This window comes from Arvicola amphibius, chromosome 2 (assembly GCF_903992535.2).
Source record: "Arvicola amphibius chromosome 2, mArvAmp1.2, whole genome shotgun sequence".
In the NCBI taxonomy this organism is placed as follows: Eukaryota; Metazoa; Chordata; class Mammalia; order Rodentia; family Cricetidae; genus Arvicola; species Arvicola amphibius.
In genome coordinates this window covers 127,383,046-127,407,841 of record NC_052048.2, presented here as the reverse complement: position 1 = coordinate 127,407,841, position 24,796 = coordinate 127,383,046, and the positions used below count along the sequence as shown (strand labels likewise).

The following is a 24,796-nucleotide window of genomic DNA, read 5'->3' as shown; positions in this document are numbered from 1 at the left end:
GCTAAAGGTGTGGGCTACCTCCACCCTGCTGAGAACATCTTTGTAAAGGGCCCATTAAACATTTAAGTTTTCTGGGCCATACGATATCCAGAACAAAAACATCCAATATTATTACAGAAGGACAGAAGATAAAGACAATAAACGAGTTCCTGGGTATGGCTGGTTGCTAATAAAATCCTACTTATAAAACAATACGCTGACACAAAAAATTGTACAAGACATGTTTGAACAGTATACATAATAACAATAAATAACAGCTTTCATTATTTAAATAGACCATGCAAAAATAAGGGTGTTTTATAAGAATCTCCAAAATGGGGCTGGAGAGATGGCTCAGAGGTTAAGAGCACTGACTGCTCCTACAAAGGTCCTGAGTTCAATTCCCAGCAACCACATGGTGGCTTACAACCATCTATAAATGAGATCTGATACCCTCTTCTGGTGTGCAGGCAGAACACTGTATACATAATAAATAAAAAAGAAGAATCTCCAAAACGTTATCAATCCTAGCCATGATGAACCTTTAAAATTGGAAAGAGCAAATCAAAGCAGAAGACTAAAAAGCGTTAAGAGCATGCTCCAAGTTGTCCATGTCCAAAACAATGGCAATAACAAAACTAGCATATGCTTTGAGGAACCTGAACAGTTAGTTGGTAATGATTGTGTTTTGGTTTAGTTCGAAGACAAGTTTCACTATGCCATGAAGATTAGGTTTCCCCATCTTTATTTTCCTAAATACTAGGATTTCAGGCGCACACACTATCCCATGCCCACCTATGAATAGTTTTTATGTTTGTTTGTTTTTAGAGGGTTTTTTTAAAAAGATTTATTTAGATTTTGTGTGCATAATGGGTGTTTTGCCTGCATGTCTGTGAACCTTGAACATGCAGTACTTGAGTAAGCCAGAAAAGGATGTTGGATCGCCAAACACTGGAGTCACAGACAGTTGTTTAAAGCCATATGGGTGCTGGGAGCTGAATCTAGTTTCTCCATAAGAGCAATAAGTGCTCTTAACTATAAGTGAATGCTCCAACCCCAAAATACTATGTTTTTTAATCAAACCCTTCCAATCCTACTTTTCTTATTATTTGTGCACATTTTTTAAATTAAAAACTTTAAGGTATAAAAACCCATAATAACAAAAAAGTAGTAATTACGAAAAAAGTTGATCAAATTTAAACTCCAAACAAAACAGATTTCCCCCCACAGGAATTATGATTTAATAATTTGAAGTTTATTTTTTTAAGATATAATTTTTATATATCCTAACTCCTCAAAATCAATTAATCGTGTTTGATAATGAAATCTGTTATGAATTGCACTACAAAGATTGTGGGTTTATAATCAATAAAAATTGATGGTTGCAAGGTTGGTGGCCCACACCTGTAATCCTCGCATTTGGGAGGTAGAGGCAGGCAAACCTCTGAGTTCTAGGACTGTCAGGGATACACAGAGAAACTCTGACTTGAAAACCCTAAATAAATAAACAATTCTGCGTGTATATTTAAGTGGCATTGAACTACAAGATGAGGCTTGGTCGGTCACACATGCCTTTAACCCCAGCATTCAGGAGGCAGAGGCAGGCGGTTCTCTTGAGTTCATGGCTAGTCAGGTCCACAAAGTGAGTCTTAGCACAGCCAGGGCTACACAGAGAAATCCTGTGAAAGGAGGGGGGGGGGGGGGACAAAAAAATCTATGTTTAAAAACTTATATGCACATGGTAGCATACTGTTAACAATGTTCACTTGTGATAAATAGGTTAAATGGTACCAGAGAGACGCCACTGTTCATTTTATCCTTCAAGATACTATTTAAAATTTCAAATCACGTATTGTTATTTTTAAGTATTAGAGGAATAAGCTGCGCAATAGGATGAATCATTTTATGTTTTCTCCTATACAATATTTTTTTCCCAGGCAGTGTAGGGTGGAGTCCAGGGACTTGAACATCTAGGCAGGTACTGTACTATTAGTCTGCAGCTCAGGCACCCACTATTTTAAAGGGCTCCAGAGAGGGCTGCCAAGACAGGTTGGTCAGTAAACAACTTGATGCAAAGCATAAAGACCTGAGTTTTATACCCAGCACCCAAGTAAAAAGCTAGACATGTGATATGCCTCTGTGACCCTTGTTCTGGGGAGACAAAGAAAAGATCCCTGGAGCACAATGGCCAGCCTGTTCAGTCATGCATTGAATTCTGAGTTCAATGAGAGACCTGTCTCAAAAAGCAAGATAAAGAGAAATCAAGAAAGACATCAGCCTCTAGCCTCCATCACTACATGCAAATGCCTGCACAATACATGTATAGAAACACACACACTAAACATGTAAAATAAACAAAAGCTCTAATGAACCATCATTTTTAAATGATTTTTAAAAATGATTTAAATTTTTAAAATTTTTAAAATTTAAGATAACAGAAGCCAGGTGGTGGTGATACATGCCTGCAAAGGCAGGCAGATCTCTGTGAGTTTGAGGCCAATGTGGTCTACAGAGCAAGTTCCAGGAAAGTCAAGGCTATTCAGAGAAACCCTGTGTGTGTGTGTGTGTGTGTGTGTGTGTGTGTGTGTGTGTGTGTGTGTGTGGGGCGGGGGGGGGAGACATGGATGGACGGACTCTGTGTGAAACAGAATTATAAAAACAGAAAAATTAAATACATTTATAAATAAAACATTAGATAATCACTTTTGTAAAAATCATATAACATTTATAATAATAAAAACTGGGGGTGGGATTAAGTTAAATGTTTAAAAAACTGATTTAGGAGCTGGAGAGATGGCTCAGATGTTAAGAGCACTGGCCGCCTGCTCTTCTAGAGGACATGGATTCAATTCCCAACAACCACATGGCAGCTCACAACTGTCTGTAACTCTAGTTCCAGGAGATCTGGCACCCTTACACAGATATACATGCAGGCAAAACACCTAAACACATAAGTAAGAATAAATAAATCTTTAAAAGACTGGTTTAAAAAGTAAACCAGGTGTGGTAGCTCATACCTACAATCCCAGCAAAAGGTTGAGAAAGAGGACCACTGTGAGTTCCAAGAAACCCTATGCTACAGAGTGTAACCCTGTCTCACAAAACAAAGACAAACAACAACAAAACTCACAAGCATTGTGGTCATCCCTCCTCAGCCTCCCAAATATTATGATCAGAGGCATGTGCTGCCACAACAACTGGATACTAGTAATTCTTGTGTAATCACATGGAGCAAGAAAACTAACATGCATATACTTCATTATATGAAAGTCATTCCTTAAAGAGTATTTGATTCTATATTTAAGTTAAAAGTTTTAAATCAATTAATAGCTATTTCCCATAACTAATAACTGAAATTATTTGGGCCAGGGCTTATACTGGGCACAGGAGATATGTTATAGACTAGCTGCTCCAATCACAGAATTTACTAGAGAACTATCATGGAAGAAAAACAGAATTACTTATCATCCAAAGAGCTATTCAACTTTACCATCTGCAAATATGACCATTCATATGACTCCCACCTCCAGGTTCAAAGGCCTTAGAGACTACATTTCTACTCCTTTGAATTTAGACTTATAAATTGCTCTCAATAGTAGAGCACGATGGAAGAAAAGCTGTGCCCATTCCAGACCTAGATTTAGGAAGTCATGGAAATCTCAGCTTTGCACAACTGCTACCTTCAACTGCCAACTTAAAGTGCAAGACTATCCCACAGGAAGAGATAAAGCCTGTAAGATGAAAGGCAGGTGGAAGTGGATGAAGAGCGAGATGAGAACAGTGAAACCTCAGAAGGCAGTCAGCATCACAGCTCCAAGGCATTCTGCAGCCTCCAGTCCAGACCATGCTGCCTCAGCGGAAAATTGAGCAGACACGTTATCACCACAGCCTCTGACCAAACTCCCAACTCGAAAACTGTCTCCCAACTCAAAAACAGACAGATAAGTAAATAAGTAAGTAAACAAATAAAACAGAAAGACAACATGCTGACATTGTTCACTATGCAAAACCCAGAAGAAAACAGCACTCTTATCTGGATGAGGAGTTCAGTGTAAGACAGACACCTAAACATCTCACAGAGGCCTTTGTCACACAGAGTAAAGAGAAGATGAAAGAAAAAGATGACAGTGGAACTGAAGGAACAGTGTAAGATGGAATGAAAGGGAATGAAGAGAGGAAAGAAGAAAAGAATAAAGATGAAGAAAAGGTACAGAGAGCAAACAGCCAGAAAGGGGGGGGGGGGGCGCAAATAGAGTAGGGCTCATGCCCACCACATGAAGTACCTCTCTAAGCTCCCTGCTTAAGAACTTAGGAACACAGCTTGCACAGCCTTTCAAGCTAAAGAGCTTCCCTGTCAACCATAACTTAGGGTCCAAAGAAGAGAAAAGGTCAGTCTCAAAACGAATCTCAGGTGGCATTTTTTCTTAACAGAATACAGCTCTTATTTGATATATAGAAAACCTATAAAGTACTTGGTCAGTCTGAACTCAAACACTGAGTGAGGCCTCTAGGCTTTCAAACTAATATACTGTGAACCAAATGGAAACTGAGGTACAAAACAGAATACACACACACACACACACACACACACACACAAACACACACACACACACACACACACACACACTTTTTTTTCCCAGTTTTTGTTCTTTTCCCATTTTCTGGCTTGGAACTGTTTTTAACTTTTTTTTTTCTTTTAGTGGGTAGCAGGGTCTCAGTCTATTATCTACATTGGCCTCAAACAATGATCCTCAAGCCTTACAAATGCTAGGACTACAGGCTTGCACTGTGCCAAGCCTGAAAGCCCATTTCTTAAGGAAAAGTAAAGACGCCCAAATGACCCAGCTAAACAATTAAAAGCAGCCGGGCGGTGGTGGTGCACGCCTTTAATCCCAGCACTCGGGAGGCAGAGGCAGGTGGATCTCTGTGAGTTCGAGGCCAGCCTGGTCTACAAGAGCTAGTTCCAGGCCAGGCTCTAAAAAAGCTGCAGAGAAACCCTGTCTCGAAAAACCAAAAAAAAAAAAAAAATAAATAAATAAATAAATAAACCATTTAAAAGCAAACAAATGTGGCACTGAAAAAAGAAAATTCTAGAGACAGTTTATGCTTCATTTTACCAAACAAATCAACAACTATGTGTTGGGCAAAAAGTGGGCACTGAAGCATCTTGTAGAGAATTCACTTGGCATCCAGGAGCGCCTGACCACAGGGAGACCTTTAGCAGGCACCACATCATCATCACCATCATGCTCAGGTAAGGGTAAGAGTCTCAGGTACCTTTACAAAATTCTCAAGAGTGACTTTCAAAGATATTTCCAAATTTAAAGTTTTACAATTACTGCACTGTACTACAAAATAATGATTATCCTAAGATATTGAAATGTCTATTGTCTACCATGCAAACCAAAATACATCAACCCAAACACACAGATGGGTTGTTTTAATTTTCACCTTACCAAAAAAAAAAAGATCAATTCATATGTTCAACCTTAATAGACAACTAGTTAAAAAATCAACTTATAAAGACATTGAAATCTCCAATTTTATTTCATTTTAAATGAGAAATTTTTAATCTCCTTGCTCTGACAAATTATCCCAGGTTAAAATAATTCCAAAGACATTAAGATCTATGACTTCTCTGGGATTCTTTATATTAATCAATATACCTTTCCATGGCTTTAGCTGTATAAGGCAAATGCATTTCAATACTGTGTTCATCTTCATCTGTCTGCAGAGACATGCGTTCAAACATTCCTGTCTTCCATAGTTCTCCGTAAACTAAAGAGATTTCAAAATATATTAAAACAAATATTAATGCATATATTTATTTTATGAGCTCCCACCCAGCAACACAAAACTACAAGCTATGACAAGAAACAAAAGCACCACATACTCCATTTTTTTTATTGTATGTGAAAGCACAATGACTAATTTTATTACATAAAATAATGCATGTAAAGACTTACCATTTGGATAGAACACAGTATATTTTCATCAGTTCCTTTTAATATTTCTAAAATAGAGTCTAGTTCTAGACCATTCTCTGGATTTTAATCTAAATGTTCTAGCCAAAACAGCTCATTAGAATTCCTACTATAATAGAAAAATCACCATTTATTTACATAAGACTAATAATATCGTTTTTTAGATTTGTTTTGTTTTTATAATAAATTCTATAGTTTTTTATTTCACTTCATGTATCTACCACATGAACAACATAAAGTTATCACTTTTAATACTATGTTTCCCAAAATTCAAACTTTAACTTATGGCAGAAATTATAAATCTACCACAGTACTATGCCAACTTAAAATGATCTAGCTATCCAGATTATTTCTGATGACCTATACTTCAACCTCAGTCTATCAGCTGTATTGATCAAGGAAGACTCCCAGCATTAGCTTCAGATTCAATTCCTAGCACCCACACAGTGGCTCACAACCATCTACAGCTCCAGTTTCAGGGAGAATCCAAAGTCCTCTTCTGACCACCTCAGGTACTAGGCAGGCCCACGGTGCATGGGCATGTATGAGAGCAAAACACTCATACCCATTAAATAAACAAATCTAAAAATATGAAAAATAACAAAAAAGGAAAGTGTGTCCCTTAAGTCATCTCAATCAGGAAGGCAATATTCTAGTTTGATTAATAATATCTATTCAAATAACAAACTGCTAATATTCTATGAGTCAAGCTCAAATTATATAAAAAAAATCAAGGCCCAAATAAGGCCTAAAAGAGTTAAACATTTCTTTTTCAGATGATACCTTTTTTAATGTAAACTACTGCAAACTTTAACAAAACAATAGCATCACTTACATATTTAAAATATTAATGTATTGAGCCCAAGTTCATGAAAGGTGGTTATTATACAGAGACAGGAAGGAAAATCCAGTGTAAACCATGGGTAAGAAATATATTAATATTTACTGTTCACCTCTGTATGTTGTTTTATAATTTTTTTATATTACATATAGTGTAAAAGAAACAACTAAACAAAAATATGACACTGGGGACTGGGATGATGACTGCTCAGTGGATAAAAAGCTTTTCAAGAAGGCATGAGAACCTCAATTAGAATCCTAGAATCCAGACAAAAATGTCTAACATGGTGATGCACGCTTAAGATCCCAGGGAAAGTGAAGACAGGCGATCCCTGGGGCTCCTGGGCCAGCTAGCCTAGTCTACTAGGTGAGGTCTAGGCCAATGAGAGACATGGTCTCAAAGGAACATACAGCATACAAACACAAATGTGCACTCAATCACAGGAGAAGACACACACACGCGTGCACAGACACACACACACACACACACACACACACACACACAAAATATAACCTCTGGAACCCTAGAAGGAAAATCAATGTAACAGACATAGGAGCTAGACAGATGTCTTAGCAGTAAAATGCTTGCCACATGAGCCTTACGACTGGAGTTTGGACCTGAGAATCCATGTAAAAAGCTGGGCAGGTGTGGCATTCCATCTATAACCTCAGTACACAGAGGAAGAAGGGAATCCCCAAATGATAGATAGATAGATAGATAGATAGATAGATAGATAGATAGATAGATAGGTAGGTAGGTAGGTAGGTAGGTAGGTAGGTAGGTAGGTAGGTAGGTAGGTAGGTAGGTAGGTAGGCAGGCAGGCAGGCAGGCAGGCAGGCAGGCAGGCAGGCAGGCAGGCAGGCAGGCAGGCAGGCAGGTAGGTAGATGATAGATAGATAGATAGATAGATAGATAGATAGATAGATAGATAGATAGATAGATAGATAGATAGATAGGCAGACAGACATATATACATATATACATACATATATGTGTACACACACACACACACACACACACACGGCAAGCCAGGTAAGCCAAAATACCAAGTTCTGAATTCAGCAAGAAACACTGCCTAAGTATATCAGCTGGAGTGATCAAGAAAACTTCCAGCATTAGCCTCAGGCTTCCCACAAAACACATACATACACACCAACATACACACACGCCCACAAAAATACAAGCACATATGTATGTATACATGCATACGCACAAAAAAATACATGTTAAAACAAAAATATTTAAAATTTCTATACCACCTTTCACAGCCTCAAAACCTAAAGAATAATCTTCCCATAAAAAAAAAAAGAGAAGAAATCAAAGTATTATCACAGTAACTTAACGTGAAAAAAGTGATACACATAAAAACAGAGTCAACTTGCTGAGTCTTTCATCAGGCTGTCATGTATTCTAATTTCTTGTGTCATGGTGCAACACAAAAAAAAGTATTTCTCTAAATATAAATGTAACCACTGTGTTATGGAGCCAAGTGCCTATAACAGATTTTTGTTATGAGGAAAATTCTACTTTTGTATGTCTGGTTTATATAGATTAGTTACAACAATAAATTTAATTAAATAGTATTTATGATATTTGTATCTCTAAATGTTTTAATTAAACTGCGATCCTGATTAAATGAGTTTCAGCTTTTTGAAAACTACATGGTTTCTATATACTTACTCTTTTGGTCAATACGAAGATCATACAGAGGAGTCCTATATATATCCACACTGGAGAGTGCACATCGAGACAGGGGCACATGGTGGGAGGGCCCAAGGATGAAAATTCTCCGGCTGGGAGATACACAACAGAAACACAGAACAAATGTACTTCTACACAAATCTTATTAAGTAACTGTACTTGTTTTTCCATGCTGACTACCTACATTTACTACATTCTGTGAACGTAAGAGCTAAACTATGTTCTCACCAAAATTCATATAGTGAAGATCCAACTTCCCATATCTGACTACCAATTTGAATATAAATTTTTCAAGAGCAATGAATGAGGCTCTTATCAATGTGAATGATGGACTTATATAAAAAAGACTCAGAGCCAGGAGTGGTATCCCATATAATCTCAGAATTTGGGAGTCTTGAGGCAAAGACTGCTGCAAGTTTGAAGCCAACCTGGGCTACATAGTGGGTTCTAGCCAGGCAGGATTATATATAACAAGATCCTGGGTCAGGGGTGGAGGAACACATGGGACATGACCACAACATATGACTCCAAGAACATGCCTAATAGTCATGCAGTAGGGGGCTGGCAGCCTCAAAGCAAGAACCTCTACCCTCCCAGGCACCATGACACCAGGCTTTAGCTTCCAGAACTGTGAGGAAATAAGACTTCTGCAAGCTGAGCACACAGTCCTTGGAATTCTATGTCAGAGTTGATTTGATGGTTTACTCCTTAGTTTTCAACTGAATTAATATCCAATAAATGGAAATACCAGCTATAAATTTTTATAATATACTATACATAAAATCATTTCTACATATATAACTAAACACATTTCAAAGCATACTGTTAGTATGAATATTTCAGCTATGAAAATTTAAAATTCTAAATTTTTAATAGAACAAAATATTGATACAAATTTCTAAATATCTATTTCAAACAGCATTATAAAGAAGCATTCTAATAAAGCTATTTTGACATTATTTTATGGTAGCTAAGAAATAGGACATCTAGTTGAATTCTATGTAATCAGCTTTCTCTATTCTCATTCAAATATGTCATCATCAAAAAAAGCAACGTTTTAATGTATGATTTGCACTGTAGACTATCCAAAGAAAATAACTGGGCTACATAGTAGCTACAATCCTTTTGTCTCAGCAACAAAATTAAAATTAGCTTACTATTATTTCATATCAAACATCCAAATTTGTCCCACAATATAAATGCTGAAAATATTAATTTTCTGTTGTCTAAAATTCAAATTAACCAATCTTATCATACCATATACAAACATAAATAAGTTACAGATCCAAAAATTGCAAAGAAAGAAGAAAATGGGTAATGGGCTTATGTATCTAGAAAAAAATGACCTAATTCTTTCACTGTCAGATGTTTAGAGGACAAGGACTGTGTGCTGCAGCAATATGCTCTGACAAAAGTCTATTACTGTACCAAGTGTGATGGCATTCACCTACATTCCAACACTTAAGGGTCTAGGATGATTAGGAATTCAAAGCCAGCTTGGTCTACAAAAATTAGACCCTATCTCTAAAAGAAAAACAATGCCAGGTAAGGTAGACACACAGGAGGCAAAGCAAAAGCAGGCCTGGCTTGCACAGTGAGACGATGCCCATGGATGGATGGATGGACAGACCAATGAACCAACCAAAATCTATTACTAAGATAAGAAAATTGTTTTGTCTTTTTTTAAAGATGCATCACTTAAAGTTGGAGAAGGAAGGAGGAGATAAAGAAGTTTTGGATTGTTATTCTCAAAGGCCTCAAATTTGAAGAAATCACACAGAAAACTATTTTATCCTAAGGCCAAAGAGTAAGAAACTCTTCTTCTACCCTCTCTCTTCTCCATCTTTTTAAGAAGATTTTATTTATGCATTTTATATATATGAGTGCTATGCCTGCACACCAGAAGAGGGCACAGGATCCCATTATAAATGGTTGTAGACATCTTTTGAGGATGGAAACTGAGCAGTCAATGTTCTCAGCTGCTAAGCCATCTCTCCAGCCCCCTTCTCCATCTCTTCAGCACTGTGATACGTATTTATCACATGGATCATCAGAGAGGAGAGTCAAATTCAGATTATTAAATGAACTAAACCAAGCGATACCATTCTGTTCTATCAGCAGTATACAAATATTAATAAATTCTTTTATTAATGTCTAATGTGAAATATTTATAAAATGATAACCTGTGAATGTTTAGGTCACTTGATTAATGCCAGGGATTACATGAACTAAAAATCAGCAATATTCAACCAGGGACAGCGATACAAGTCTACAGTCTACATATTCAGAAGATTAGAGCAGGGCACTCAGTTGAGCTCAGGAGCATAAAGCTAGCCAAAGCAACTCAGTTAAGACCTCACTTACAAAAGAAAAGGAAGAAGAAGCAAGGATAGAGCAGGGAGGGAAAGGAAACACTCAACACGAAGGGGTGTGGTTCTTATTAAGGAATCAGTTTCTATGAGAAAAAGGCTTTTGGAAAACTCTAAGGTACATAAAGTATAAATGATAGTTTTAAAAATGTCAGTCTCTGGCCAGGTGTGGTGGCACACAGCTTTAATCCCAGCATTCAGGAGGTAAGGCAAGCAGATCTCTGTGAATTCCAGGCCACCCTGGTCTATACACTGAGTTCCAGGACTAACAGGGCTACACAGAAAAATTAATCAGTACCACTGAGCATTGCTCCAGAAATGGTCTTCTGGGAGCCTAACGGCCTTCAGCTGAAAGGCTTGGGTGCTTTCTTTGCCTACCTTTTGTCAAGCCAGACTATACAGAAGAGCCCCCCACCAATGGAAATTAGCCAGATATTTTCCTAATAAATTCTTTCCAGTATGGTAAAAACTCACCCACAATCAGTCTAGTGCAGTTCCAGAACTGATTTAGAGAAACAAGAAAAAACTGTGCTATCAATACAAAATTCTTAAAACTGGCATACACGAAATACAGAAGGGTAGACATTACTGAAACAGTTAAAAGGGGCACATTAAGACAACAGTGACCTCAAAAAGGCCTCTGTATTAGCTAAAGTGCTAACAAAAGAACATTAACAAGGCACACTGAAATTCATGTATTTCCTCCTCCATAAACAGCACAGCAGCTGCAATGGCCGGAAGGGAGGTAAGTCAGCAAACCTATGCCCCTTCCCTTTAATTAAGGGAAGGTGTTTAGTATTTTTTTTTAAAAAAAATAACCTCAGTACTGATATTCTAGCTGTTACTAGATTGGAAGAAGAAACCTTTAATACTAAATATCAGAGAGATGGCAGGGCGTCACATTTTCCTAGAAACACAGTCCACACACTACAGCTCCTGAGAACTCACCTCTGCGAAATTACTATAATGAATATCGTCTACGAGCACTTGTCCTCATAGTTTTCAACTACCTATTCCAACTAATGGAACATAAGTAACTTTTTAAAGATGTTTCACAGGGAGGGCAAATTTTTTTAAGTATTTTTTATTTTTTAAATATTTATTTTATTTATTATGTATACAATATTCTGTCTGTGTGTATGCCTGCAGGCCAGAAAAGGGCACCAGACCCCATTACAGATGGTTGTGAGCCACCATGTGGTTGCTGGGAATTGAACTCAGGACCTTTGGAAGAGCAGACATTGCTCTTAACCTCTGAGCCATCTCTCCAGCCCGAGGGCAAATTTTTTAATGGAAGACTAAAACTGTCATGAGCTTTTACTCTTTGCCCTGAAAAATATAAATTCAAGTTTCTGCCTAATTGCCTGTTGAATTTCAGATTTTGGCTAGTTTTGTTAGCAGCCAGGAAAGACTTTACAACTGTCAATGTGAAAAGTAATTTAATGAAAGGCCCCATTTTTTAAAATTTTCTAACAGCCCAAAGTAATCTTTGGAACTCAGCTCTGCTCATTTCACTGTCACCTGTCTTTTGTGTCTGGTTTCTCAGACAGGGTCTCTCTGTGTAACAGCCCTGGCTGTCCTGGAACTCACAGAGATGTGCCTGCCTCTGCCTCCCGAATACTGGGATTAGAGGTGTGCACCACCTCACCCTTTCCCTTATGTTAAAAGTCCTTCCTGAGCCGGGCTGTGGTGGTGCACTCCTTTAATCCCAGCACTTGGAAGGCAGAGAAAAGCAGAAATGTGAGTTTGAGGCTAGCTACAGGACAGTAAGAGATACACAGAGAATTCCTGTCTTGAAAAATAAAAAACAAACAAAAAAAAATCCTTCCTTGCTTTTCATGGTTATGAAATCAAGTAAACCCCTTAAAATAAGTGGGATTTTGCGAGGGTTTTTAATCCCCTAGAGTGTGTGTATGGCTTTGGACAGGGTGTGAGAGGCTTAGATGTAGAATGAGAGGACATGTTGAAGCCAGAGTTTGACACCAGGTATCTTCCACAGTAGCTCTCCACTTTATTATTTATTATTATTATGAACTATCTAACCAGCGAGTCCAAAGGTCTTCCTTCCTGTCTCTGCCCCATCCACCCTCCCAACTCCCTGCACTACATTTCAGAGGCACACCACCCCATAAGATTTTACAGCAGTTCCGGGGATCAGAACTCGAGTCCTCAAGACTGTGCAACAAACACTACCCAATGTAGTACCCACTTCCTATTCCTAAAATGGGTTTAAAAGGCGCAAATGAACTAGCAAATTCTTGTACTCCTTTTACCTCCCCTTGACTGTTAACATCTATGAATACAGTAGTCTTACAGGTCCTAGATGAACTAACAACTATATGTTGTCATTCCCTTTGATTGGTTGGTTTAACTTAAAAACCAATTACACAGTGAAGCTTTACCAATGCTTTCCCATCCTTGAAATCAAATAACCCTTTTAAGGTCTATCCTATCAACTATCATAATGTGGACCATATATTTATAACATTTGACACCCTGTAATGGAGTATACAATTCAAACTCATCCCCTAATAGTGAAAAGGAAGGTCCCTGCTTTCTTCACTGCTGATCACACCTAAGCTGCAGAAATGAGGGTAAGTAAATCTGCTGGCCCAGCCTTCAAGGCAGTGAAACCAACATCGCCAGTAGTCCGTCCACAGTTACACTGCTTTTTTTTTTTCTTTTTTAAGGCAAATTTCACCAGAAATCTTGACCCTAGAGAATACATCTTAATGTTGCATGACAAAAGATATTCAAATATGAGGACAGATTCAAAAAGCATTTCTGCAAATGAACATTATATCACAGGGAAAATCACCTGTGCATTATGAGCTGAGGGCTGAACTGAACATATTTTTCATGAACTACAATTTTCACTTCAAAAAATTAACTACACAAATAGTAGGTATTTGGAAGAAATTTTCTCCAAAATAAACCAAATAAGCCTGATATTTCAAGCAAAACAACTGATGTATTTGTTGTACAGAAAAAAAAATTGAAGCTCTCAAGTGAATATTAAGTCCAATATATTTCAGATGGTAGTATGAACAAACTTAATTTTTTAAATTGTATAATAAAACATCATTTGAAAGATTTGCACTGACCCTCAAGAAACTATTTTTATTGTGTCCTGGGTTAGTATTAAAGAAAACATTTCTGGTTAATGGGAAAGGTGATGGAACTGCTCCTCCCTTTGTAACTATGTACCTGTGTGAGAAAATGAATCCTAACAAATGGAATGCAGAAGCAGACATGAGCACAGAGCTATGCTCTAGTTAAATTACACAGTAAGTCTGGCCAGGTAGCACACACCTGGAATCCCAGCACTTCAGAGGATGAGGCAAAAAGTGCTGCAAATTCAAGGTCAGCCTAGGCTACAAAGCCAGACTCTTGTTTCAAAAACAAAATAATTTAAAATGTACAGTAGATTTACATAATAAACATAAACAGCATTATATTAATATAGTTATATATTATAATATGTAAGTAATATAAAACTGTATACGTATATATTTTTTGGTTTTTGATACAGATTCTATGTGATCCTGGCTGTCCTAGAGCTCACCATACAGACCAGGATGCCCTGGAACTCACAGATAGCCTTTTTGCCTCTGCCTTCCCAATGCTAGAATTAAAGGTGTGCGCCACCAAACCTGACTATATTTTGTAAAAGAAATGTAAAAGCAATGTGTCCTTTCCCACTATCTTTCATTATGATAGGAGGAAATGTTCTTGTTTCACATTTAATGTTTCATTTAGTTCATGGTATTTGGGAATTAAGGATAGTAGAGAGCTTGTTAACATGTATAAGATCCTGGATTTGATTTGCCTCATTACACACACACACAAAGTCATTTTCATTATTAACCAATGATTTATTATTTGATAAATAGCTTTAATTTTATTCTAATTTTTTAAACATTTTTATGTGCTTGATTATTTTGTCTACATGTACGGATGTTCAAAACCTGCATGCCTGGTGCCCTTGGAGATCAGAAGAAGGCATCAAAAGCCTTGGGACTGGAGTTACAGAAAGTTGTGAGCTGCCAAGTGGGAACTGAACCTGGGAAGAATAACTAGTGCTCTCACTGCTGAGCCATCTCTCCAGCCCACACAACTACTTCTGTACTTGCATATTTTTTATTTTTCACCCTGAAAATGATTTGATAATTCTTTTAAAATTAAATATTAAAGAGTTTACTTTTAATTTTAGCTTATTAAGATCTTTTTTAATTAAGATTTTTTTCATAAAAAATACTCTAACCATGCTCCTTCCTCCCCCCACCTCTTTACCTACCCAACTTTGTTTTCTCTTGAAAAAAGGTACCAACAAAACACAGAAACAAAAATCAAAATAGGAAAAAGACTAATATGATAAAAAAAAGTCATGCTCATTATTATCATTAATATTTTATAAATTCTTTAGGAATTTCATACATTTTGATCATATTCACACACTCCATTACTCCCCAATTTGTCCATTCTTCATATTAAAAAATGCTTAGGGGCCATGCAGTGATGGTGCACACATTTAATCCCAGCACTTGGGAGGCAGAGGTAGGCTGATCTCTGTGAGTTCAAGGCCAGCCTGATCTACAGAGTGAGTTCCAGGATAGGCTCCAAAGCTACAGAGAAACCCTATCTTGAAAAACCAAAAAAGAAAAAAAAAATTAAATGCACTACCCTGAAGAGTACTGTGGTATCATAAGCAGTTAATGGTTCTGGGAAGAAGGAATCATCCTTAGTGATATGATCACTCATGCTCATGCATGCAGTCCCAGGTAAACTCAATCAGCTCATAAGAAGAAGGGACTTGGTGGGATGGAGGTAAAAATACAAAATAGGGAGTAAATATGATCAAAAGACTTTAAATACATGTATAAAAAATTTTAACAGACATATGCAATATATCATCCATAAATAACTATGTTTTTTTTAAATGTTCTTATGAAAAATTTTACTTAATAGAGTATATATTTTCTTCTCAATTCGGTACAAATTTATAAACTCCTTTTAGTTTATTATGTAGTATCTTCTAAAATTACTACAATCCCTCATAGCATATTTCGTTTACTTAATAATGGTCTCACAGTGTAGCTCCAGCTGTTCCCAAACTTGTTATCTCTTAGCTCAGCCTCCTCACTTCTGGGATTACAGGTGTGCATCACCATGCCTGGTAATATTCATTTTCAATATCTATAAAATATTACATTAATTAAGCTGTCATATTTATTTAATTCACTATTCAATATTGGATATTAAATAAATGCTACTGTTGCAATCTTAACCTTAACATTTAACCTTCTGCATTTTAGGACTCATAGTCTTAGAACTTACTTAAAATTCAAGTCAACAGTTATATGTTTGATTATTATCCAGCATTTATTGATCATTAAAATGATTCAATTGATCTCTAAAATACTAACATGCCATCTAATATCAATTAAACTTGTTTGAATACTTTAACTTCCTCCTCTTCTTTGTCCTTTACTCTTGGCTTTTTCCCTCACCCTTTCCTTCCTCCTTTTACCAAAGTTTCCATCAGTCTGCTTAAGGCCCACTTTGTACTTCCCCCAGCATAGCTATACTTATTTACATATTCCTAAACCAATCTAATTCTAGCATATAATCAGTAAAAATTCTACCAAACTGAGAAAAGTTTAGAACAAATTATTACTTAAAACAACCTTGATTATAGCTGACTTTCAGACCAAGGTGAAATAACAAATAACTAGAATCTTTTCAATTTAATTTCTCTTTACTGCTACAAAACTTTTGCTTTTAGTAATTACAAAGGAAATGTCATTTTTCTTTAAAATTTTCACATCTAGGTTTTTAAATGAAAACTAAAACTCAAATAGTTTAACTTTGTAGTAGTTTCAGAATGAAACATCTGACACCTAAAGACAAGGTAAAAAGTAAATCCTCAAAGAAAAAGTATTAAGGTATGTCTTAACCAACACAAGGAATGACAGATGCCTGGAAAGCCCAAGCAGAATAAACTCTTTGCCATTACGACACTCCCAAGCTACTCCTAATGAACTTACGTAACAGATGGATCCACTTGTTTGTACGCATGGGCAGCACAGGAGCCGCAGTACGTGTATCCTGCATGGCTACAAACAAAACAGTTTTGATTCAATCTCCATGTTCACAATCAAGGTAGTCCAAAGAAAAGAAAACTTACAGGAACAAATGTAAAAACTATGAATCATATAACAGAATTAAGCATATAAATTAAAAAGTAATATAATTAATGTTGCAACTTCTAGAAGGTAATAGAAAACATAATTGTTTCATAGTATATTCCAATTACAAACCTCCAAAAATATTTTTAGGTGTCAGTTATGCAGTTCAGTAATCAAGCACCTGCTTAACATGTTTAAAGTCTTGAGTTTAATCCCCAGCACCAATATGGGTGGGATGAAGGATGACCAATAGATAGTTTGGTTTTGGGTGGGAAAGACAGTAACATCTGGAGATATTCAAGGCTCACTTTAAGTTGCTAATTTTTGATATTCCTCTGTAGTGAAATTAACAGACAGCGCCAAAACAAATAAATATCTCTGCCTTTAGCAGTAAAGAAACTGAGTTGGTTTCTGTGTATTATGCCTCTTGTTTTCTCTTCCTTATCTCTTTTCACCCTCCAGCTTCACATTCAGTCAATTCTCTTATCACCTACAGAACAGTTTTGTTCTCTGATCATCTCTCTTGAATCATTCCTGCTACATGAGTCTAGACTCACTTCTTTTAGATAGTGTATTCTGTACCACTGTCTAAAGGGCAAGAAACATGGCGAACATAGCTCTGGCAGGTCTTACCCTTCTCCCTGTTCCCTCTGCCTTCACAAAAAAAAAAAAAAAAAAAAAAAAAAAAAAAAAAAAAAAAAAACTGTTAGGTTACATTCCTAAAGCTAGCCACCAAGGTCTATTCCCTTATTTGGCCATTTCCTCTTCCTGAGGCTGACTACCAAGGTCCAGCTATCAAAGTACTAAAGTTCAGCAATCAAAACCCCCCTTTGGGTCACCTTAATTAACATGCCCAATTAAAACTGAACACCTCATCTTAACACCAGGTTGTCCCTTGTACCTTTATAAACCAGCATTTGCCTATGGGCCACATCTGTTTCCTCTCTATCCAGAGGCAGGCCTTTGTTTCCCCATTCCACTCCCCCTCCAGGCAAATACCCTTTCTCCTTTCTCCTTCCCTCCCCCTTTTCCCTTTTTCTCTGTCACAAGTCTTCGTCTCTTATTCCCTGCCCTTTGTTCTTCTGGGACAAATAAAACTCCTTTGTGCTGAGAACTTGGTCTTGGGGTGTCCTGAGCCAATATCAGTCACTTTCAGGTACATCACTGTAGATAGTATACTGCCCATAGGGTAAATATTTTAACAACTGACTCTGAAGGAAATGAAAACTGCACATTCATATGTACATAAGCTTTTATACAATGTTACTGAGATAAAATATAAATACAGGGGCTGGAGAGATGGCTCAGTGGTTAAGAGCACTGACTGTTCTTCCGAAGGACCTGGGTTCAATTCCCAGCACCCACATGGCAGCTCACAACTGTCTGTAACTCCAGTTCCAGGGGATCTGACACCTTCACACCAATGCACATAAAATGAATCTAAATAAATTACACACACATACAACTTATTGTAATATTGAGTTGGAAGTGTCACCCCAACCCCTGGCCTGGGAATTGTCAAGCACTTGGACTCCAACTCCCAGCCTGCCAAGCGCTGACCCCTCCCCAGGGAGGGTCAGGACCATTCCCACAAGCCTGGAAAAAGGAACTCATGGTTTTGGGTTTTGCGTGTGCCCTCCCTCTGTCTCTGTCTCTGTCTCTGTCTCTTCTCCACATTCATTAAATGTGGGCATTTTTGATTTGGTCTGATCTGGTTTGATTGGAGTTCTTTGCACCATTAGAGAGGCTCAATTAGGAAATATTCCTAACACTTATGAATAATGATAAAAATATGTAATACTTTATCATAAATTCCATATAGTCTATTGTTTATATGTTCTATGATATTATTTGCTGAGCTCCTATAAACCAAATATGACTGCAATAATAAAGAATGGAGGACTGGATGTGATGACACATGCTGTGGATTCAAGCACTACAAAAGCAGAGGCAAGCAGATTTTGAGTCCCAGGGTATCCAGGACTACACAGTAAGATTCTGCCTCAAACCAAAACAAACAAGAATGGAACAAATCCAATAGTACCACACCGGGTGATTTATATAAAAGATGTGAAACCATATATCATAAGTCATGTCTTCAAGTCCATTTTCACTACTGACAAAACCAACATAATTGTCAAGTCAATAGATGAATCTATAAAGAAAACAGAATACACATATATATTCTACTTAAAAGATAGAAGTCACAAGGACCAGGGAGATGGTTCAGTGGGTAAAGCTCATGTGTCAAACTGTAAGGACCCCAGAATCTATGCAAATGCAGACCCAGAAGTCCTCAAGCAAGCATGGAGGTGGATACAGGAGAACCCCAGGAGCTCCAGAACCAGTCGCTCAAGTGTAAACAGCAGCAAAAAAGAGACTCTGTCTCAGACAGGCAGAGGAGACCAACCCATCAAATCATCTGGCAGCATGTCCATGAGGTAGTTACTGTGTTAATGGCTGGAATGAGAGGGTCCCCAGGTTGTCTAAGAAAGCAAGCAGGTAAGCAGCATTCATGATCTTTACACTTCAGTCCCTGCCTTGAGTTCCTGCCCTCACGTAGCTCAGTAATGAATTTTGATCTAAAAATGCAAGACAAAATAAACCTTCTCCTACCCAAATTGCTTTTAGTTTTTAGTTTTTTAGTTTTATCATAGCAACAGAAAAAAACAAATTAGGATACCATCCCACCAAAAACATGGATTCTTCTAAATCCACAGAACTCACAGATTGTAGAATCATAGTTATGGGGAAATAGTAACAAGGTTACCAAGGGTACTGATGCCTCAGCCAAAGAACTTTGATGAATAGCAACAGTTGAATACTTTGTGTTTCAATTTCACTTAAGGCTAGATATCAAATATTCCACTATAGATGTCAAATGTTTCAAGTGTATTGACTGGCTTGGTCAGCTCATGTTGCATTCAAAACTGTAACAGGCGGGGGGGGGGGTCCTTTAATCCCAGCACTCGGGAGGCAGAGGCAGACGGATCTCAGTGAGTTCGAGGCCAGCCTGGTCTACAAGAGCTAGTTCCAGGACAGGCTCCAAAGCCACAGAGAAACTCTGTCTCGAAAAACAAAACAAAACAAAACAAAACAAAACAAAAAAAAACAAAACAAAACAAAAAAAACTGTAACAGCATCACTCTGCATCCCATCCAAAACTGTATCATTTGTCAACTTCAAACTTGAAAGTAAGAGGAACAATGAAGACATAGGCATGAAGTTCAGTTGTTACGAACAATTTTACCAATTTTGATGATCAGATAATAGTTTTCCTATACTAAAAAACTACCCTGGGGGCTAGAAATGTGGTTTAGTGGTTAGCAGAGTTTGTTGTTCTTCCAAAGGATTGGAGTCTGGTTCCCAGCACCCATATATTGGCTATAACTACATGTACCGCGTAGTTATGGGGAGTCCCACCCACACCTCTTCTGACCTCCAAGAACATGGGTTTGATTTCAGTAACACATTCTTTAAAAATGAAATAAATAAAAAATGTGTATAAGGAGGTATTAATTAGCATTGTATAAAGTGAAGATCAGGAGATTAATAAACTTGCACACTACAGCTTTTTAAGTATTAGAGTCTGACATCATAAATGCAGTATCTCACAAAGTATTTGGCATTTAAATGCGTATCAACATCATCCAAACATTAATCTAGGTTATGGGGGAGGGAGAGCACATATATGTCCAAGCACATGTGGAGGCCAAAAGTTAAGTGTCTACCTCAATCGTTCCCAATTTTTTTGTAAAGATGTATTTGCTCATTTTAGTGTGTGTGTGTGTGTGTGTGTGCCTACTTGAATGTGTAGATACTCACAAAGCCCATGAAAGGGTGTTGGATCCCATGGAATTGAAGTCAGAGGCAAACTTAAGCTGCCCAACTCAGGTGCTGAGAACCAAACAGACCTCTCCAAGAAAAGAAAACAACATGGATCCATCTCTCCAACTCAATATTTGGTTTTTAACTTTTAGTTCAATATACACTCATTTTTATCAATAATAAAAATGCTAAAGAAGAACGCTAAAACTTACGGTGCAATAATGGCTCTAGCAGGTCTTTTTGTAGACTGAACTTGTGAAAGCCAACCTTCTAACTGGGCATTTAGCTGAGGTCCTATGAAAAGACAAGTGGAAAAAAAGAGTCAGTGAAGCAATGTATTACAGACAACCACACATGCTGCAGTGTCCTCACTGAACCTCCACAGTACTAAAATAACTTACTGCACAATAGAATCATCAGTCTGAATGTTTAAAGTTTCAATTTAATAAGTCGTAGGTTTGCTACCAAAAGATATGATAGGGCTGGATATTGACAAAGTAAAATTTTGTTTTTATCCATTTACTTCTTAGAAGCATCTTCATACAGATCAATAATTTACAGTTTGAGGTGATATTTAAACAAAATGCAACAGGGAGTAGAATACTCTTAAGTAAATGAAAAATGTGTAGTTAAGTGAACTTGTTTTTTCACAGCACAAACTCTGACTTCACTTGATCACTGAAATGATATCTATGTAGTTGAAAACTCACACTCAATGATCCACCCCATCCATTCCACCCTCTTACTCCCCTATCAATAACTAATAACTCCATCACGTCAAAAAGTTCAATTTTCAACAGCTCACTCTCTTTACTTTCTCTTTCCTATTTACTACTCTAAGAATCCACTGACTTCAACAGATCAACATTTATTCCACGCCCTTCATCCCCTCTTTCTTCACTTCTTGTCTTGTCCAAGGTGAAGCACCCCATCACTATAATAATGTCCTTTTATATGGAAATATAAATAATTTAATATGAATGTATCAGTCAAAACAAAGTTTTTAAACTTCACTTAACACAGTATCTCTGTGAGTTTGAGGTCAGCATGGTCTACAAAGTGAGTACCAGGAGAAACCCTAGCTACCTAGAGAAACCCTGTCTTGAAAAGCAAAAACAAGCAGAGAGAGAGAGAGAGAGAGAGACAGAGAGAGAGAGACAGAGAGAGACAGAGAGAGAGGAGAGAGAGAGAGAGAGAGACAGAGACAGAGACAGAGAGAGAGGAGAGAGAGAGAGAGAGAGAGAGAGAGAGAGAGAGAGAGAGAGAGAGAGAGAGAGAGAGAGAGAGAGAGAGAGAAAGGGAACAAGCAAAGGTGGAATTTGCTCCTGCTGCAAGCTGGAGGTAGAGACAGGAGCATTCTCTCCTTTTTCAACAAACTGCCCTCACTCCTACCAAAAGCCATACACACTGAGTCCCATTATGATTATCTTACTCAAAAATTCTGTTCTCACAATTGTTTCTAATCTCCTGCATCAACCTTGTCCTTTTTGGACTTGACCCTCACCACTAAAATCTAAGCATAGGGGCTGGAGAGATGGCTCAGAGGTTAAGAGCAATGTCTGCTCTTCCAAAGGTCCTGAGTTCAATTCCCAGCAACCACATGGTGGCTCACAACCATCTGTAATGAGGTCTGGTGCCCTCTTCTGGCCTGCAGGCATACACAGAGACAAAATATTGTGTTCATAATAAATAAATATTTAAAAAAATAAAAAAAATCTAAGCATACCACTGATTTTTTCTTCTACTATATCCCATTTCTCTGTGCCATTCTTCAGCAACTATGAATGGATATCCTTATTTCCTTCCCACTATTTATTTTGTGTTTTTTTCTTATTAAATAGATTCATTTTCTTCAAGGTGTGCTTTGTTTGTACATATGTATGTGTATACCAGATATATGTTTGGGGCCCACAGAAGTGAGAAGGCATGGATCAAACCAAGGCCCTCTGCAAGAACAAGTGCTGTTAACCTCTGAATAATCAGTCCAGCCTCTTTTTAAACTTTTGAGAAGACCGGTCTTGCATTTGCTAGGTCTGTATTCTAGATCAGGCAATAGCAAAGAGAACAACTACCATCTGTCTTTAAAAGGTGAATCAATTTCAACATCAATCCTATAATACAGTATTATGTTCCTATTTTAGAGTATCTTGCATTAAGATTCTTAGATGGGCCAGGCAGTGGTAGTGCATGCCTTTAATTCCAGCACTCGGGAGGCAGAGACAGGCAGATCTCTGTGAGTTTGAGGTCAGCCTGGTCTACAGAGAAAGTTCCAGGATAGGCTCCAAAGTTACATAGAAACCTCCCTGTCTTGAAGGAAAAGGGAAATGGGGGGGGGGGGGGGGGTTTAAATGGTCTAACATTAAACCAAGCAAATTAACCAGACATGGTTGGTTCTCCTTTTACAGAATCCTAATTCTTCTTCCTGAAATAATCCAGAGAGGGTTCACAGGCCAGAATCACCTGACTTGCTCACTTCAGAAAAAAAAATCTGTCCGTGTTGCCAGAGGTGAGTCAGCATGACCTCTGGGGATAGTGCTAAAAGATGTTAACAAGCTCTCCAGGTGACTCACACACTGAACTGTGAACCATTTTGCCAACAAGGAGTTTATTTACACATGCTATAATGACTTCATCTAAAATGTCTGCAAGGTTTATGACTTTTCATTGTAAATCATAAATTACAGATATTTAAATTAAAAATAAAGAGCACATCAAATTTACCTCCAAACTACATTGAAGTCTGAAGTGAAGTGACCTACACAATTTCTCAAGATTTACATGTTCACTTTTTTTTCTTTCTTTCTGTGACAGACTCTCACTATATAGCCCTGGCTGACCTGTTTTTAAAAACTTAAGTAAAATAACAATTAATAATAATAGGAGGAGGAAAAGTAAGAAGAGCGGACAATGGAACCTGGTCCAGGAATGGAGTGGTATAAAATTCTGAGTGTGAGAACACTCCAAGAAAACAAGAGTCTTATGGCCTCAGTTTCTTCAAAACACGGAATTGTTCTTGGAAAGTGTCTTTGTGCTCCTCCCAGTGTGGCAGGTAGGAATAAGCTGACTTCAATTACTCAGTATTGCTTGCAGCTGTTATTCAATTACATGTTTAAACTCTCCTTCATAGGAAAACACATGTCGTCACCACAGCTTGTTTTAACACTTGAGAACTTTACTCGGGTGCTTTCTTTTTCTTAACCTCAGAGTATAAATTGTCTGGTGCTCTGAGTAAAGTTGGCTATTGCGTGAGACTTCAGTCTGCCTCATTTATCGGCTCCATTCTCCCAGGTCCCATGGCACATAGAGTGCTGACAAAGACTAGTTATAAACAACGATGTTGCAAACATGATCTATTCAAAGTTTATTCTAAAATGAAGACTTTGGAACTGGAGAGATGGCTCAACAGTTAAGGCCACTGGCTGCTCTTCCAGAGGGCCTGGGTTTGGCTCTCAGTACCCACATGGAAGCTAAAACATGTCCTGTAATACCAGCCCCAAGGGAACCAACATCTCTTTGGGTTTCCATGGCACTGCACTCACACTGTACACAGACATAAATGAAGGCAAAATGTCAATACACATTAAAAAATTTAGAAAAGAAAAAAATGGCAGCAAGGTGGTGGTGGTACGGGCCTTTAATTCCAACACTCAGGAGCCAGAGCGAGTTCCAGGACAACCAGGACTGTTACATAAAGAAACCCTATCTCAAAAAAACAAAAAACAAATAAAATAAAACAAAATAGAGACTGATTTGAGACAAAATAAATTATAGTACATAATTCTAGATGATGTTCAAGTGGTAAAAAGTAAGACTCTGGGGCAGAAAAAGGAGTTGAGAATGAGTCATAGATTTGAGAGTCAAGAGAAGAATTATGGGGTGCATGGACAGATGACGGCAAAATAAATG

At 37.6% G+C, this 24,796-nt stretch overlaps 1 protein-coding gene across 3 annotated transcripts in view; it reads right to left on the bottom strand.

Annotated features, from left to right (window-relative positions):
- Positions 1-24,796, bottom strand: part of Memo1 (mediator of cell motility 1) — a 96,829-nt gene that overhangs the window by 26,149 nt on the left and 45,884 nt on the right. For 2 of the 3 annotated variants that reach the window (XM_038318378.2, XM_038318379.2), the window contains 4 exons: positions 21,103-21,184; positions 16,922-16,990; positions 8,485-8,597; positions 5,646-5,757 (listed from right to left, as the gene is read on the bottom strand). In XM_038318378.2, the coding sequence (XP_038174306.1) occupies positions 5,646-5,757; positions 8,485-8,597; positions 16,922-16,990; positions 21,103-21,184 (376 nt within the window). Of the gene's footprint in view, positions 1-5,645; positions 5,758-8,484; positions 8,598-16,921; positions 16,991-21,102; positions 21,185-24,796 lie in introns of those variants that run through there. The other variant, XM_038318380.2, reaches the window with a different exon arrangement.